The sequence below is a fragment of the Impatiens glandulifera genome, chromosome 8 (assembly GCF_907164915.1).
Source record: "Impatiens glandulifera chromosome 8, dImpGla2.1, whole genome shotgun sequence".
Taxonomy (NCBI): Eukaryota; Viridiplantae; Streptophyta; class Magnoliopsida; order Ericales; family Balsaminaceae; genus Impatiens; species Impatiens glandulifera.
Genome location: NC_061869.1, coordinates 11,168,558 through 11,186,820, shown reverse-complemented (window position 1 = coordinate 11,186,820; position 18,263 = coordinate 11,168,558). Strand labels below are relative to the sequence as shown.

At 26.0% G+C, this 18,263-nt stretch overlaps 3 protein-coding genes across 4 annotated transcripts; 1 reads left to right on the top strand and 2 right to left on the bottom strand.

Annotated features, from left to right (window-relative positions):
• Window positions 1–718: 718 nt before the first annotated feature.
• On the bottom strand, window positions 719–3,363 carry LOC124911433 (oleoyl-acyl carrier protein thioesterase 2, chloroplastic-like). Its single transcript, XM_047451914.1, has 7 exons — window positions 2,947–3,363; window positions 2,741–2,874; window positions 2,536–2,649; window positions 1,923–2,018; window positions 1,546–1,633; window positions 1,389–1,457; window positions 719–1,249 (listed from the first exon to the last, which is right to left on the bottom strand). Exons 1-7 carry the CDS (start codon window positions 3,295–3,297, stop codon window positions 959–961), a joined length of 1,143 nt encoding a protein of 380 aa, XP_047307870.1. The 5' UTR covers window positions 3,298–3,363; the 3' UTR covers window positions 719–958.
• A 9,020-nt stretch (window positions 3,364–12,383) lies between these two features.
• On the top strand, window positions 12,384–15,147 carry LOC124911316 (galacturonosyltransferase 8-like). Of its 2 annotated transcripts, none has more exons than XM_047451784.1 (3): window positions 12,384–12,752; window positions 12,843–14,087; window positions 14,382–14,536. In XM_047451784.1, the coding sequence occupies exons 1-3, from the start codon at window positions 12,573–12,575 to the stop codon at window positions 14,532–14,534; spliced, it is 1,578 nt and encodes a 525-aa protein (XP_047307740.1). In that variant the 5' UTR covers window positions 12,384–12,572; the 3' UTR covers window positions 14,535–14,536. The 2 variants fall into 2 exon arrangements, with proteins under 2 accessions (XP_047307740.1, XP_047307739.1); XM_047451783.1 differs by lacking the exon at window positions 14,382–14,536 and adding an exon at window positions 14,580–15,147 and having other exon boundaries at window positions 12,404–12,752.
• Window positions 15,148–16,751: 1,604 nt separating this feature from the next.
• Window positions 16,752–17,349, bottom strand: LOC124912411 (norbelladine synthase-like). The gene is made up of 2 exons (XM_047453024.1): window positions 17,153–17,349; window positions 16,752–17,093 (listed from the first exon to the last, which is right to left on the bottom strand). The coding sequence occupies exons 1-2, from the start codon at window positions 17,331–17,333 to the stop codon at window positions 16,789–16,791; spliced, it is 486 nt and encodes a 161-aa protein (XP_047308980.1). The 5' UTR covers window positions 17,334–17,349; the 3' UTR covers window positions 16,752–16,788.
• Window positions 17,350–18,263: the final 914 nt, after the last annotated feature.

Genomic DNA, 18,263 nt, shown 5'->3' with positions numbered 1-18,263 from the left:
AATTATAAATTTTTTTTACCTTTGAAAGTATAAAAACTTGTATATTTATAAAATTGATATATTTGAATAAATAATATTTTTTTTTATAATTTATAAATATAAATTTACCTTTTGTCTATTGTCTAAAAAGATTGTATTTTCATTAACCAAAATATTAAAATATTTTATATTTGTTTAAAAAAATATATATTAAATCATTTTATAAAAAAAATCTCAAAATTAATATCAATTAACAATTTTTAAATATTCTATAGATTATTCTAATAATCATCTACCAAACAAGCTGTTTCTCATTATTCTAACTCATTGAAAGAAACCAGGAATTAGCCCAATTTCTCATTATTCTAATTTATTGTAAGAAAAACCCATATGAATTTCTCATTCCACAAGTGAATCGAGATTAACCAACTTATCAACCATCAAGTCATGAACATCAACATTCATGATATATAATATTTGCATTTTCAATCAGATCTGAATGTATGCACCCATTCTTCTTCAGTTGTAAGACATATACAACCAAAGAATGAAACAAGTTCTTCAACTAGAAAGAAAGCTTCATAGGAAACACCATTTCTATCATATATCTATCACCCATATGGGATCACATTTAGATTCAAAAGTAATCTAGCTCAGATTATCAGTGGATCCGAATCAAGATTCAGAAACAAAGGAACATATCTACTGGTAATTAATAACTCTTTGTAAGAAGAAGGTGTAAAGGAAAGAGCAAATTATTATACTAAATTCATAAAAGTCTCACTGGAAACAAGAAATATGGCTAGTACTAGTGTACATTACATATATATTATTGTTTTCAAGTGTCTGCAGGAGGAGGTGAATCAAAACTGAGAAAACAAGAGAATAACATTACTAAATTCAAACAGAAAATAGCATTTAGGTGGGGAACCAACATAAAAGAGTAGACATAAACAGACATTAAAAAGCTTTAATTAGCTTATCGAGATCTTACTGGTTTCTTCCTTCTCCATTCTGTTCTGCACCTGTTTATTTCCATACCATCTTTCTGAAGTCTCAGTAAATGCAAGAACTGACAGTAATCGCCATCTTTCTCTCCTTTTTCAATACTAGTAGTAGTAGTAGTTCCGTTATTTCCATCCAACTTTAAATCTTCATCTGTTTCGATACTCGTCAGAGAATCAACCACGTCATCCTGTTGACATTCTCTTCTGTAGTCTAACGTGATTGTTTGTAGCTCATGAGTGTCGATTATGTCTTGAGGAATGCTCTGTCAAGTAGTAAACAACATAGTACTCTTAGTTCATGACTTTTACAAAACAAAAAGGTTTTGGTTCTTTGTAGTTGTTTTCAAATATTAGTCAATTTGTTGTTAATAAAATAATGGGGATTTATTAGAATAGTAGTACCTCAAGAACCCATCCAATGTAGGCGACATTGTTGACATGTTGGTTCATATCAAGATCAGCTCTTCTTGGCTGCAGAAGATATTACATTAAAGAACTTTTAGATATTTGACTATAATCACTAAGGAAATAAACTTAGTGAAAGTCAAATGGAACTTACCACCAGTCCTAGCTTAGTATATTGAGCAGGGTCCTCCAATTTTGATATCTTCTTGAGGCTTTTATTGTTCGGCTCAGGAAACGATAATCTGCATTTCATTCGGTAGATTATATATAGTGCAAGCCAATTTTCAGCCTATTTAGAATCACAATCTCATTGGAAAATCGCCAATGTTAGAAGTGGAAGTAATTTTGCTTTTTTGTTTGTTTGGTATAAGATTTTCTTGGATCATGATCAGATTATTTTATATCGTGATTCAGATTATATTACTTCGTTTGGTATGATTTTTTTTTTGCTTCATTTAGTATTTTGAGATCATTGTGATTTTTGGAAAACATAACAAGAACAGGTGGGTGTGGAGACGATGATTATTATACCTAGTTTCCTTTGGACAATAAATATTTAATTCATCACGGACATCATCTGTGACCTTTTGGAGACGTCTAGTGTCTTCATTCATCATCAACCACTTACTGCAACCAGAAGAAAAAAAAAATTACATTTCTATTTACACAAGAATGAAAAACATAGCAACATTTTCAGAAAAGCATTGTAAAGAACAATCAATCTGGTTCCCTATATATAACTCTTACAACCCACCACCTATCAGCAAATTTTACAGAAATGTACCCATAACTGTTCTAGTAATTTTTTAAGGAAACTCTTTTCTTATACATTTTCCACTTTACTTCCGTGAAAATCCAACAAAGAGACGAATATCGTTATGATTAAATGACTGATTCCTAGTCATTACATGTATATGCTATATTCTTAGTCTTTGAACTGCACTTACAAATTACAGTTTAACCTCAAAAATGGCTGAGAACTACTAATAAAATGAAGGAATTTAATAAAACAGATATCATCAAGGTAACATTTGCAACAGGTAAGATAAGAAATGGACATCTGAGTCATCAAAAGAGGTCACTTCAAATGACATATACCTTAAGGAATTTAAGTTGAAATTGAAAGTAAAAGATTAAACAATACCTTGTAGCCCTTCCAATAACCTCACCAGTAGCATAATCCTTCAAAATCCAATCCCGACGAGTACCAATCCTTCCTTCACCCTGACACCATGTTTCTATTTCAATCACATCACTCCTGTATACAAAACCAAAATCCATCAATTCAAATTAAGAAAATTTTCCATCACCCAATATAACCCAACAAATCAAGAAATCTAAAGCTTCACCAAGCAGGGTATTTGTAAATTTCAATATGCATGCGAGCAGTAACCCATATAAGATGTAATTTTCTCATAGAAAGAGTCGTAGCAAATCCATCGGTTGAAAACCCAACACTCTGAGCATGATTACATCCAACTTCCTGCAACACACAGTTTATATGATGATCCAATACTAATTTAATAAAATTCAAACAAAAGGGTAAAAAGATTACCTGTAGAAGATTAGCAATAGTTTCAACAGTAGCTGTTTTGTTAATTCCAACTTCATAACATCTCACGATGAAGTTCTCTTTATAAGACAATCTATCCTCTACTAAGCTACCAAGACGGAGTCGGTCAGCTAAACTACGCTCGATTACAGCTTCAGTGACCTTTGATTCTCCAGTAGCTATGGCTTGGATAGGAGATCTGTGAAATGAGGAAAGAGAATTGGATGAAAGAATGTGGTTTTGACGGCGAACTGGGACGGCATTGAGTGAACCCAGAAGATGGAATCGGTGATTTGGGGTGAGGAAGTGATCTGCATTGTAAGATGAAGAAGATGATGACGCCCTTAACATCATCTTCTTCTTCTTCTTCTTTGGCCACAAATAAAATCTGTATATGAAAGAAGAACGCAGTTAGGACTGTTAAAGAGGGTTTTCTATACGTGTCTTATATAATCCCGTTTTCCTGTCGATGGAAACGAGGTTCTGTATAATGACCAAATTACCCCTGGATTTATATTTATTTACTCTTTTACCTTTTTGGAAAGAAAAAAAACTCAAATACATTTTATTTTTTATAATATTAAAAATGTTTTTTTTTTCATTTTCAATTACAATATTTTTATTGCAGAATTATAATTTTAAAAATTTTATATATTTTCTAAATAAAATTATATTATTTTTTTCCATTTACAAGGTTAATTGTTGATGTGTTTAAGTAGTAATATTTTTTTTAATTTAAAAAGTTAAATGTGAAATTATTATTTTGAATTATTTTTTATTTTATTTAGAATATTAAGTGTTGAATATATATATATATATATATATATATATATATTTTAATTTATGAATTTAATATGTCAAATTAATTTTTTTTAATTTAGTAAAAAAATATGTCTAACTGATATTTTTTCTCATTAGAATGTATCTCTAAACAAATAAATTTGATATTAAAACTATTATAATAAGTTGTGTCAAACAAATATATTAATAATATATATTTAAATTTTTTTTTATTTTAGTTTTTTTCAAACATAAAAGTTGAAATTTAATTATAATTTTAAAGTTTTGCCAAACATAATTTAATGTTTCGCCATACATAATTAAATTAAATTCAATGTTAAGTGTCCAACTAACATTTTAATGTCTATTTCACACATTTAACTATACCATAATATTAAATATGTAAAATAACCATTTTAAAAAAAAAAAAAACTCAATTAATTTGTTTAGTAAACAAATCTTTTAATATTGCATTTTGTGAATTATTATTATTAAAGAATAATGACAAGGAGATAAATATGGATTTTTGTAGAAATACTTAATTTTTTTCATGCTTTATTTAATAGTATATGATAATTGTAGTTGGTTACCAAAGATTATATATTCTTTCAATCTATTGACATATAAATATAAATATAAATATAATTTTTGAATTTAAGAAGCCCATGATTTTCACACCTAACTCTATTGTCCTATATAATGGAAGGATTTCCCAAATTTCGCCTATTTATAATTTAAGAAAAACATGAGTTTGGGACCTAACTTAACACGTTTAATTAATTATAATAGATTATTTTTTGATTTTGTTTGGTAATAGGTTATTTAAATAATTTGTGAATTATTTATAAAATAATTTGATTATAAATTTTAAGAAAATAAAGTTTTTATTTTTTTGTTAAAAATATTTAAAGTATTAATATATAATGATAAAAAAATATTTATTTTTAAATATAAAATAATTTTATTAATAAAAGAGATATACTTGATGAGAATAGTAAAATAATATTTAATTATGTTAGAATAATAAGAAAAATAAAGGGTTATACTTATTTTCATATATATTATTTAATTAAAAAATAATAATTTGGCTATATTAAATAATAATAATAATAAATTACATCAAATAATAAATAAAAATAATATTGGGTCTTATTAGTGTTTAAGAATAATAATTCACATCAAACATTAAATAAACCTAATATTCAGGTCTTGTAAGTGTATTAGAATCAAAAATAAAAAATCACATCAAACATTAAATACACCTTTAAAATGTTGAGAATTAGATGAAGGTTTATCCAGTCTTAGTTTATTGAAATAAACTGGATTATTTAAAAAGTCATAAAAGTAATTATGATTTTCTAGAGAATTATATATATTTTTTAAAGTTTCTGAGCTAGGGTTTTTTTAAATAATATTGGGTCTTGTTAGTGGGTTGTGTAAATAACATATGAATTATTTACAAATATGATTTTGGTATAATTATAAAAAATGAGAATTTTCTTTTAATTTAAAAAAAATAAGTAACGGGGTAAATGAAATAATGTGAAATAATGTTTGCTTAGGTTAGCAAAGGCTTTAAATGATTTAAAAGATGTTGATTTATGATAATTTTAAAAATATGTGTTTTTTTTTAAGATTTGATGGCTATTAATATATAATGATAATAATAATAAATAAATATATATTTAGTGCTTTTGTTAATTAATTAAATTATGTAATTGTTAATAGATAATCAAATAATGTTTTATTATGATTAAGTTTTAAAAAAAAAATTAATTGCATTTTAGTATTTTAATTAATAAATTTAGTTAGATAAAAAAAATAAAAATAAAATAATATTTAATTATGAATATCCCATAATATTATCAACATTTTAGTTTCTCTCTTAAGAAAACTCAACAAAAATTGAAACAATATATTTTTGGCCAGAATATTTTTTTTGGTCACTCTAATGTTTTTAGCATGGATGATGTCGCTTTTTTAATCATTTAGATTTGTTTTGTTCCGTCTAAATCTTGTTTATTCATATTAGTTTTTTTTTTTAAATTTTTACCGTTCGAAAAATACTTTCAATCGATAATGGGTCGTTATTGTTCATACTTTTATTGTGTTATAATTCTTATTCGAGTCTCTATCCATTCATTTATTAATAACAAATGAAATAAAATAATGAATTTGTTATTATTTTTTATTTTTTCAATAAAATATTAATAAATTTGTTATTTCCTGTACAGGTTTATTAAGCATTCTCGGTTAAGGAGAATTTCAACTATCACTTGTCATTTTTTGTAGATTCATCTCATACCGTTTTATTGGTCGACTTTGTTGGCTTTATTTCAACACTCATCGTTCATAAACTCTAATGAGTTCAATTTTTAGAAACCATAACAAATTGTATGATTGTTGAATATTTTTTTAGAGTATTATATATATTATTTATATAATTTAATATGCAGAAAATTATTTGTCTATTTTGATTTTAAAATGATATCTTATATTATTTATTAATAATTATACATATATAACTTTTATTTGATTTAATAAAAATTAATTCTTCACAAAAAAAAAATGTAAAATTTTGAATGTCTCTCTCTAACCTCTTCCTTTTTCTTTAGAAAATAAAAACAATTCTCTCCAACACTACTTCATATATTTTTTCTATTAAAAAAATATATTGAAATAACAATTAAAAAATATTATATATAACTAAATGGATAGTGAAAATATATTTTTCAATATCCATTTCATTCCTAAAACATCATTTAAATTAAGATACTCCTTAACTATAATAAAAACTCACTCATCCATCAATTGTTTTTCTCATGCATCTCATTATTGGTAACCATTTTGATCCAAAATTATAATTTACAATTCTGTGATCTTTTTTGTTGAGTTTTTATTTTTAATTTAATCATAATCAAATATTATTTTAATTATTCTATCATTAATCACATTATTCAATTTATTAGTTAAAACTCGAAAATAATTTATATTTCTTAAAAATGTATAATTTATCATTATATATTAATACTTTTTAAAAAAATTACCTAAAAAACCAATTATCATTTTTCTAAAATAAATCAGGTTAATTAAAAAAAAAATTATTGCCAAACTTATTAGAATAATATAAGTGTCAACATAAAAATTAAGTTGAAGAAATGAATGGTGTTATTTTTTTAATTCAAAATAAAAATAAAATAGAGACAAATCTTAATAATGAGAGTAAGATAATATATATTTTTATGGGCCAAGAACTTTTGCTTACTCCTCATAAGTCTTGTCATGTTCAATATTTTGACACAAATAATTAATTCAAAATCAAACCAAAAGCTTTAGCTTTGTAAAATGAAACATTTAAATACATGATGACTAACAATTCTTAGACATGTCAAATTAAGCCCAAAATTAGTAACCAACAAAAATAAAGTAACATCTTTTTCTAAAAGAGATAGTTACATAACATTTACAAAGCCCATTTGAGAATCAAAATGATAAAAGAAGAAGAAAGAAACTAAACACTAATCACTTAAATAGTTAAGAGATCAAATTTTTATTGTGGTTAGTAAAATAAATTATATATGCATTATCATATATTTAATTTCACCTCGTAAAATATTGATGTAATCACGTGTTACGCATCACTAACATTAAATATATTTATTCTATATAACTAGATACATGTACCTGCGTTACAAAAATCATTTAACTTTTTATTACATGATATTTTTAATGTCTAAATCACTCTTGTTAAATTCACAAAAAAAAATCATAAAATTGGAACCAATAACAGGGCCTCCATGATAAGCCTACCAAGCCCACTATTATGGCATTAAATTAAAAAATAAATTGTTTACCATAGTTGTTTAAAATAAAAAATAAATTCTTTTATTTAATTATAAATTCAAATCTCATTAAAAAAAACCATTTTTAATTTGCTTTTGATTTCTAAGACCAAATTTAATTTCATGCATTTAACTTTAACAATCATTGATATGCATAGTTTTATTTTAAGTAAAATGAACTTATTTTTTCTAAGTATGATATTTACATTTTTTTATTTTATTTTTAAACATATTTGACTTAATTTAAGCAAACAATCTTTAATATAATTTGTTTCAACATGGTAAATAAAAAAATTGTAAAATATAACTTTTATTATAAATAAAACTAGCATGATTTTCGTGCGATGCAAACGGATAAATTTATAAAAAAAAAAAATCAAAATTTCTATATTAAAATAATTTAATCACACTATATACTATATTAACGGTTTTCATATTGTGTATATATTCTTTCACATTTCCATTTTTATTAATATTTTGTGAAGTTATCTAATCTCAAATTTATTATAATTTTTCTTTATAGATTTTTTTTTTTAAAATACAACTAAAATAAAATAATACAAATATGGTCATTTATTCAAAATTTTAGTTTTTTTTTATTAATTTAATTAAAAAAATTTAACGTGAATTATCACACTATCTTAAATTGGCGAAAATAATATTTGAGAAAAATATGTTACTATTTTTTTCTCTTTTGTACATAATTATTTCAGCTTCATTATATCCTCTCAAAAATTTCGAAAACAGTTTATTATACATTAAAAGTCAAAATATAAATTAAATTATATGTGAAATATCTATTAATAAATAATATTAAACCATCTTTTTATGTCAACACCATAAAACTCTTTTTTCAAAACTATATATATATATACATATATAATTTTATTTTGGTTAAACAATATCATTAATTCAATTTTATAATATTTTGTATAAAAATATATATATTTATAATAATATTATAAATTAAATTAATAAATATTTATCAATTATTTAAAACCTATCAAAATATAGAGTTAAATATATTTTGTATTATTTATATATATAATATATTTTTGTATTATATATATAAATAATTAAAATATTAATATTATTCATTAAAATACAATTTTATTTATAGTTTTCTTATAAAATATCTTATTAGGTTTTGTTATAGAAAAAAATTAATAATAATAAAAATTTAAATCTTTGGAGAAAGAGAATTATCGGGTTCCTCTTAATTTCAAATTATGTCTTCTTTTGCTTTCCATTTTTCTTCAAATCAAGATCGAATTTTTTCTTCTAGGTCTCTCTTACGTCGTCATCGCCCTCCTTCGTCGCGTCGTCGTTGCCCACCTCCACGTCTCGTGCTACTTATACCTAAGGAGAAATGAGAGTCAATTTAAGAAATACCTAGACCTAAAAAGAAAGGAGAGACGAATTTGATGAGAAATTCATATAAAATGTGTAAAAATAAAATAAAAATTATTTTCTTTTCTAAATCTACGGAGACAGAATACTCGTCTTCCTCTTGATTTCGAATCTTCATCTTCATTTTCTTCTCATTTTTTTCAAATCAAGATCGAATATTTTCCCCTATGTCTCTTTTGCGTCATTGTCGCCCTCCTCCGTTGTATCATCGTCGCTCTTCTCCATCACGTCGGCGTCGCCCTCCTCCTCTTCTCATGCTACATATACCTAAAGAGAAAGGAGTGTCGATTTAAAAAGGACCTAAACCTAAGGAGAAAGGAGAGATAAATGTAACGCGAAAATTTGATAAACCGTGAGAATTTGATTAGAAAATCATATAAAATGTGTAAAAATAATAAAAAAAATAATGAATTTTAAATTTTTTAAAAAAAATTTCAGAAACCACGGAGGTAGAGAAATCCTCGATTTCCTTTTAATTTACAATCCTCGTATTCATTCGCTTCCCGTTTTTTCTTCAAATCAAGATCGAATATTTTTCTCTAGTTTTTCTTCCGTTGTCGACACCCACCTCCTAAGGAGAAAAGAAAGATAATTGTACTACGAAAATTTGATGAGAAATTCATATAAAATATGTAAAATTTTGGTAAATATCACCATAAATTTTTTTGTTTTAAACATTTATATATATATATTATCTTTCGTTTACATGCCATCTTACCTCTTACCCTAACTTACCACAAATTCACCCACTCATACCCACTATGTAGGGACTCACACATGCACAATCATTTATAAATTCACATAAATTGAGACTTGAACTCTGGTCTCTAATATGAAATGTGAACACTTTAACCATTAGACCACTTGTGTTTTTGAATTTAATTTAAAATTTTATGTATGTATAAATATTTAATCCTTGTTAATTAATAATAGATAAAATATATAATGAATAAAAGAAAATTAATTAATTAATTATATAAATAATAAATATGTGAACACTTTAATCATTACCACTTGTATTTTTTAAATTGAATTTAAAATTTTATGTATGTATAAATATTTAATCCTTGTTAATTAATAATAGATAAAATATATAATGAATAAAAGAAAATTAATTAATTATAGATTTTATATAAATAATAAATATATATAGAAGGATAATAGGAAGAAAAAAAATATATTTATATAAAATTAATGATAAAATATATTATATATAGATTTTAGGAGAGAGAAACGCTTAATATTAATTTTTTAATAAATTAAAATTTTTATAATTTTTATTTTATGAAAAAAATTATAAAAATTATGTGTAAGAAAATATGAAATATGAAATATATATATATATATATATATATATATATATATATATAAATGAGGAAAAAAATAAAAAATAAATTAATTATTAGTGTTACAAAATGAAAATTAATTAGGAAGGTATATTATGAATATGAGAGAGAAATTAATATAAAAGTAAAATTTATAATTTTATTTTAAGTTTAATAAATTATTTAAACGTTATTATATATTATATATAGTATTATTATGTATATTATAAATATATATATATATAATATTAAATATAAGTTTATATAAAATTAATGAAGAAAAATAATATGTATAATTAGAAAAAAAATTAGTAAAATAAAATAAAAATTAATTAGAAAAAATAAATTAATAATTATGGTACGAGAGATAAATTAGTAATAATGACAAGAGAGAGAAACAGTTATAAAATATAATAAGTTTATGTGATATGTGGTAAGAGCGTGAATATCAGCCTACATTTTATTTCTTAAGCATCATTAGATATATATAGATATCAAAAAAAATATATGATATATTTCACTCAACTATTAATAAATATTCATTTAAATCTTTATAATACACAAATAACTTCATCTTTCAACTTCTCAATCACATATAACACTATCATTCCCAATTTAAAATAACTTACCTCAAATACAAACCCACAAATATAATCAATTTAAATATTAGACTAATGGTAAATATTGAATTATATTAAGTTTTGCTTCTATCATATCTTCTTGTTTCTTTCCATAGTCTTCAATTCTTTTTATCTATAAATTATAAAGAACAAGATTCAAGTAATGATTTTTCATCTTTCTTTACATTTTTAACTTTTAGCAATTGCAGAGCTATTACGCAATAACATTATATATTTCAAAATAATTTTTTTTTTTTATCAAAATACTATTCAGATTGCGCTATAATTCAGTATTATCTTAAAGTTTGATATTTATAGAGTTTATGTAACTTTTATTTCTTTTAATTTTTTAATACTTTTAAAAATAATTAAAAAATGTATAATAAATTAATATAAAATTAATTAAATTACCTAAACTTAGTTGATTAGTCCTTATTAGGTGACTATAACTTTAGTGTTCAATATATATATATATATATATATATATATATATATATATATATATATATATATATATATATATATATATATATATATATATATATATATATATATATATATATATATATACTTTTAAGAACTTCTAAAAATGGGATCCAAAGTAAATGCATAATATTATTACTGATCTGCCATGGTTTTGATATACATGATTTACAAGGATAATCACATACTTTAATTTTTTTTAATTAAAGAAAAACTTGAATTATACACTTCAGTGAAATAAAATCGAACTTGTAACATTTTGGTATCTAAAACCGACTCACCCATTCTAGTTTAAATAATAATAATATTGTATATAATGGGCTTGTTTGAGGAAATGGTTTTTTTTTGGGTTTTACTAAGGTTTTATCCTTTGATTGATAAAAATTATGAAAAAATTAATTTTTTAAAATTTGAAAACTAATTTATTTTTTGACTTTAGAGGATAAGGTGTAAGAGAGAATGATGATTTAGAGGAAAAAAATAAAATTAGAGGGTAATTTTAGTATTTAAATGATAAAATTATTTATTTTAATAGTTGATAAGATGTTTGAATTTTAGGATAAAAACTGAATTTTATCTCCCAAAATTATTTCTTCAAAAATGCCAATATTAAAGATCACACATTAAATTTTTTAAAACACATTAAATTTTTTAAAATATAGGGTTATGTCGGTAATATCTTATATAACAACTTTTTAGAAATAATAATATAACATTCTTTCTACTTCCTCAACGTACATTATTTTGATAAAAGAAAAAATGAGAATATTTAATCAAAATGTCTGTGGATAAAATTAGTTTATAAATAAAAGAAATACTATAGTTACCATTGTTTTCATGAAATAAAATAAAAATTAACCAAACCCTAGGTAAATGCGTTCCATCAAATTAATATAATTTAATTATTAACCAACCCTATTTAAACATGTTATAAACTAACTTCATAATGCAAGGCGTAATACCGCGTTCTATCTCTCTCATTAGACGCGTTCCTCTCTCTCTCTCTCTCGATCTCTCTCTCTCTCTCTCGATCTCTCTCAATCTCTCCTGATCTCTCCTCTCTTCATAGTGGCAAAACCAATAATTGGCCTACATCTTCTTGATGTGATGGGAATTCCCACTCTCACATCACTCTAGTGTACCAGAGATTTCTCCATCTTTCACCATTCATGGCTTATCCGGCGGCAATGCGGAACTCTCGCGCCATTCTTTCCGATCGCACTGCATCGATCATAAGGCCGTCCTGCACATTCAAGTTCTTTGCCTCCGCTATTACGGTTTCTGTATTACTCTTCCTCACTCTCTGTTTCTTTATCACTTCATCGGCTAATCCTTCTGACTTCGATATGGTAAGTTAAGTTATTATACATGTGCGTTTTGCTGTATCTTGTAGTTTTGTGTTTTCTATACCTAATGCTTTTTTTTCTTTCAATTTTTAGGGTTTCTCTTCCTCAATTGGAGTTGGTTCGATCCGGAGAACAATGCTTGCGGTTAAGTCAGATCCACTAAAGCCAAAGTTAGATCAGCTCAGGAAACAGGCGGAAGATCATCGATCTCTTGTCCTTGCATATGCTTCGTATGCAAGGAAGCTCAAGCTCGAGGACTCGAAGCTTGTGAGAGTTTTTGCCGAACTCTCTCGTAGTTACACGGATCTGATCGCTAAACCTAATTATCGTGCTTTATTTACATCTGATGTATCCTCGATTGATGAATCGGCACTTAGACAGTTCGAAAAGGATGTGAAGGAACGGATCAAGGTTACGCGTCAGGTTATATCGGAGGCGAAGGAGTCTTTTGATAACCAACTCAAGATCCAGAAGTTAAAGGATACAATCTTTGCTGTAAATGAACAGTTGACGAAGGCGAAGAAACAAGGTGCGTTCTCGAGTTTAATTGCGGCAAAATCTATTCCGAAGAGCTTGCATTGTATTGCGATGAGGCTGATGGAAGAGCGAATTGCACATCCTGATAAATACTCTGATGAAGGAAAACCGGTAGCACCAGAATTAGAGGATCCAAAGCTTTATCACTATGCTATTTTCTCTGATAACGTGGTTGCTGCCTCAGTTGTGGTGAATTCTGCTGTAATTAGCCAAAAGGAGCCAACAAAACACGTGTTTCATGTTGTAACGGATAAGATGAATCTCGGTGCAATGCAGGTGATGTTCAAGATGAAGGACTACAATGGTGCTCATATTGAGGTGAAAGCTGTTGAAGACTACAAGTTCTTGAATTCCTCCTACGTTCCGGTTCTTCGTCAGCTAGAATCAGCTAACTTGCAGAGATTCTACTTTGAGAATAACATGGCGAATGCAACGAAAGATACCAACAACATGAAATTTAGGAACCCTAAGTATCTGTCAATGCTGAACCATCTGAGATTCTATTTACCGGAGATGTACCCAAAACTACATCGTATATTGTTTCTTGACGACGATGTTGTTGTTCAGAGGGATCTCACTGGGTTATGGAAGATTGATATGGATGGAAAGGTGAATGGTGCTGTTGAGACTTGCTTTGGTTCATTCCATCGTTATGCACAATACATGAATTTCTCCCACCCTTTGATCAAGGAGAAGTTTAACCCTAAAACATGTGGATGGGCTTATGGCATGAACTTCTTTGATTTGGATGCCTGGAGGAAGGAGAAATGCACTGAACAGTATCATTACTGGCAGAATCTGGTGAGCATTTTTCGCATTCTTTATTTATGCTGAATTGCTTTGCTTGCATTAGTGCATAGATATATTTGAATTTGGATTGAACCCAATTTGCTTAACCCATGTTTCTAGACTTGTTTATACTCTATCAAGAACCCTATACCAAACCTAAATATCCTGATTCATGAGAATGCTTATTTCCATATCTGAAACAATAGATGGTTCTGTTATTCCATATTTATCACCCATAGTTTAACCCAATTCAGTTGTTGATTCCTAGTTGTTATTACATTGATTGAGTTATGAAGTTTGATGCAGAATGAGAATCGAAATCTGTGGAAACTAAGAACCCTGTATACCAAACCTAAATATCCTTTATTCATGAGAATGCTTATTTACATATCTGAAACAAGAGTTGGTTCTGTTATTTCCATATTGATCACCCCTAGTTTAACTCAATTCATTTGTTGATTCCAAGTTGTTATTACATTGATTGAGCTATGAAATTTGATGCAGAATGAGAATCGAACTCTATGGAAACTAGGGACATTGCCACCGGGATTAATCACGTTTTATTCAACTACTAAGCCGCTGGATAAATCATGGCATGTCTTGGGGCTTGGCTACAATCCAAGTATAAGCATGGAAGAGATTCAAAATGCTGCTGTTGTGCATTTCAATGGAAACATGAAACCGTGGCTAGACTTGGGCATGAACCAATTCAAGCCGCTATGGACCAAGTATGTCGATTATAACAATGATTACATACAGGCCTGCAATTTTGGTCTCTGAGACACGAAAAAACCTATGTTATGTTGTTGGGGAGAAGGATGCGGCTAAGCTGGTCCTTCTTTTGCATGCGGTTCACAATCAAGGTATTACTAGCCTAAAGTATAGATTTCTTTCTTGCCTAAGAAGAAGAAGAAGAAGAAGAAGAAGGGGTAGTATAGTAGAATACTTGTTCAATTGTTTATAAATGTTTAATTTAAATTGAATAATTTTAAGAATTTGTTGCACTTTCCACTATTAAATCATGGGCCATGGTCTTCCTCTACTTATTGTTTCTGAATTTTGTTTTATTCTGCTTACTAAGAGGTTTATTTATCACCCCTGAAGTATCAGGTTTGATTCTTATTAAAGTCATCTGGATTTTATGGTAGGTTATGAGTTATGACTTAGGTATGATGTGCTAGTTTGAGACCTTGCACTCTTTTACGCTGTTTAGTTCGATCCTACATGTACAAGCACATACCTTAGCAATCGCCATCTGTATACAAATTACCAACTCATGCTCGATTAAGGTCGAAATTAATAAGATTTGTATTCAGGTGACAATCTAGTGGATTCGGGTTGTGCCTAGACATAAATGTATATGTAGAATGGAACTAACCCTTTTAGGCTATGAGTATAATTGAAATTAAAATGATTTCAATTTTAAAAGAATTAAAATTCAATTTTTAAGTTGGAATTGTAATTTTTAGTTATAATTTCAATTACTTATTTTAAGTTTTTAAATAATCAAATGAATACTCAAATCCAATTATAATTAAGTTTTATGTTTAGTAAGAGATAATAATTTTTTTCTATCATCCCTGTAATCATACTCCATTTCAATTTAGACTATTATTTTTTCTAAATAATTAAAAAAAAAATCTCAATTTTTTCATTCATTTTCTTATTAATAAATTCATCCATTAAAATATATTTTATATTTTATTTTATATATTTTTTTATTAAATATTAATAATTTTATCATTTTATAAAAAAGAAATTTATATTTTAATTTTTACAATTAGGTAAAGGCCCATCGTTATTTGGGTTTTTTTACTAGTTTACTTAAAATTATAAGGTATAATTTTAAAAAAATATTAGTTATATATTATTAAAATTATTTATATATATAATTAAATATTACTTAATTAGTCAATTTAAAAAAATTATATATTTAAATATAAAATTAATTAAATAATTATAATAAATAAATAACACTATAAAAATTATTTATAAAATTAATTATATTAATTTATTTATTTGAATAAATAATATTTTTTAAATTTATTTTTTAATGTAAAATAATATAATTGTAAAATTTAAATTATTTATAAACTCATAAAATTATAATAAATTAAAATCATAAAATTTACATATTTAAGAGTTTATTTAAATAATTTTTTTAATTAAAAATTTATAAAAATTAAAAGAGTTTATTTAAAATAAGACTAATTAATATTTATTTTAATTATAAAATTTTAAAATTTTAAAATTAACCCGAATTTTTTACTTGAATATAATATCTTTCTTTTTTTTTAATTAATTTATAATATTTGTAAAAACAAAATAAATTTATAATATTTGTAATATTCTTTTAGTCACTAACAACAACTCCATGAATGAAAATGCATAAATCTCTAAATATCATTTTATTTAAAAATTTAACAAAATTATTAGAAAAAATATTATGATTATTTGGTCCATTTGAAGAAAAAAAAACTAAATTAATGAAAATTTTGATAATTCAAATCTCACGATTGCAATTAACTCTCGAGCCCACCAAATTCCTATGTTTAAGTTTGAACTTTGAAGCTCAAAATGCAATTGGGCCACTAAATAAACCATTGATTAGTTTAAAGAAGCCGAATCTCTTTAACCTATTTTTATTTTATAGATCAGACTAATAAAATAGGTCATTATCATAATTTAATTAGTTGAGAGAGATAGGGAGAGACTAGTTATGGCCATTGGCTTTGGCAATGAGGAGGATATCTGCGGCGGCTTGCATGAGCATGACTAGCGGTTCAATGTTAACGAAAGATGCATTGTCTTCAAACTCTTCCTTAACATCATACTCAATCGTAGATCTGGTAATACACGACGTTCCTTCTTCCTTATCGATTATCTCAAATCTCACGCGAAACAGATTGAAACCTAAATCCAGGTAACCTCCTTCTATTACTTCCGTCTCCTTCACTCTCTTTTCATGATCAATCTTTGTAAATTTCTCTTTATAAGATCTAAATCCCTGCGCTCCACCTGCTAGATTGCTTAACAAACGATTTGATTCATTATAACATTAGGAGAGATTTTGTTACCTGGTGTAAATACGATCTCTACGATTGTACCAACACCTCCGTCTCCTTCGGTTTTGAGTTTTTCGATTACGTTTTTGAGTTTTTCTTCTGTTATTTTTGCGAGAGCTTGGGAACTGTATAGCTCCCATGCTTTGATTGATGGAACGTTCACTTGAATCTCTTTGGAAATTGATCCAATCATTCTATATGGTGATGAAAATGCTCTGTTCTATTGAGCAGTTGAAATAGATTTAAGTTTGTTTTAGGGAGAGTAGACAAGGATGGAATCAGGTAAAAAGGATACTCAATGTCAGTTTAAACATGTGATGGGATGTCATGGCACATGTGAAGGTGATTTCCTTTTGCATTTCTTTATACACTCTTTCTATGATATTCAAAATAGTTCAATTTGTTGATTGAAATTATTTACAATGGTAGAGGATACGATTTAATATGCTTTATCATTAAGTTATGAATCTCCACTAATCGGATTACGAGGATATGAGTTAATAAACTCTATCACTAAACTATGAGTTTCACCTGATATCAAATAGTTTATTAAAATTATTGACATTTCAATTACGAATTCACAATGATATGAGTTAATATGTTCTATCAATAAGTTATTAGTCTACACTAGACATGTTACGAGGATATGAATTAATATATATTGACATTTCAATGACGATGATTTGAGTTAATATGCTTTATACAGACAGATTACAAGCTAGGATATGAATATATACTATATCTTTAAGTTATGAGTCTTTACCGATGTCAAATAGTTTTTGATCACGGTGATATGAGTTAGTATGCTCTATTAATAAGTCACGAGTCTTCACCAGATAGATTACGATGATATGAGTTAATATGCTCTATCTATTGTCACGAGGATATGAATTAATATACTCTATTACTAAGTGATGAGTCTCCACCAGACAAATTACGAGGATATAAGTATTACGAAAATATAAGTTAATATACTTTATCACTAAGTTATAAGTCTCCACAAAACAAATTACGAAGATATGAGTATGACAAAGATACGAGTTAATATACTCTATCACTAAGTTATGAGTCTCCACAAGACAAATTACGAGGATATGAATATTACGAAGTAAGTTATGAGTCC

What these genes read in the sequence shown, in the direction of transcription:
- LOC124911433 (XM_047451914.1), bottom strand. Translation starts at nt 3,297, where the DNA reads ATGATGTTAAGGGCGTCATCATCTTCTTCATCTTACAATGCAGATCAC. An exon ending in GTTATTGGAAGGGCTACAAG is followed by an intron (nt 2,019 to 2,535) that starts GTATTGTTTAAT and finishes TTCTGGTTGCAG; the next exon opens with TAAGTGGTTGATGATGAATG. An exon ending in TATTGTCCAAAGGAAACTAG is followed by an intron (nt 1,634 to 1,922) that starts GTATAATAATCA and finishes AATGAAATGCAG; the next exon opens with ATTATCGTTTCCTGAGCCGA.
- LOC124912411 (XM_047453024.1), bottom strand. Translation starts at nt 17,333, where the DNA reads ATGATTGGATCAATTTCCAAAGAGATTCAAGTGAACGTTCCATCAATC. An exon ending in AGAGATCGTATTTACACCAG is followed by an intron (nt 17,094 to 17,152) that starts GTAACAAAATCT and finishes GCAATCTAGCAG; the next exon opens with GTGGAGCGCAGGGATTTAGA.
- LOC124911316 (XM_047451783.1), top strand. Translation starts at nt 12,573, where the DNA reads ATGGCTTATCCGGCGGCAATGCGGAACTCTCGCGCCATTCTTTCCGAT. An exon ending in ATCCTTCTGACTTCGATATG is followed by an intron (nt 12,753 to 12,842) that starts GTAAGTTAAGTT and finishes TTCAATTTTTAG; the next exon opens with GGTTTCTCTTCCTCAATTGG. An exon ending in ATCATTACTGGCAGAATCTG is followed by an intron (nt 14,088 to 14,579) that starts GTGAGCATTTTT and finishes AATTTGATGCAG; the next exon opens with AATGAGAATCGAACTCTATG.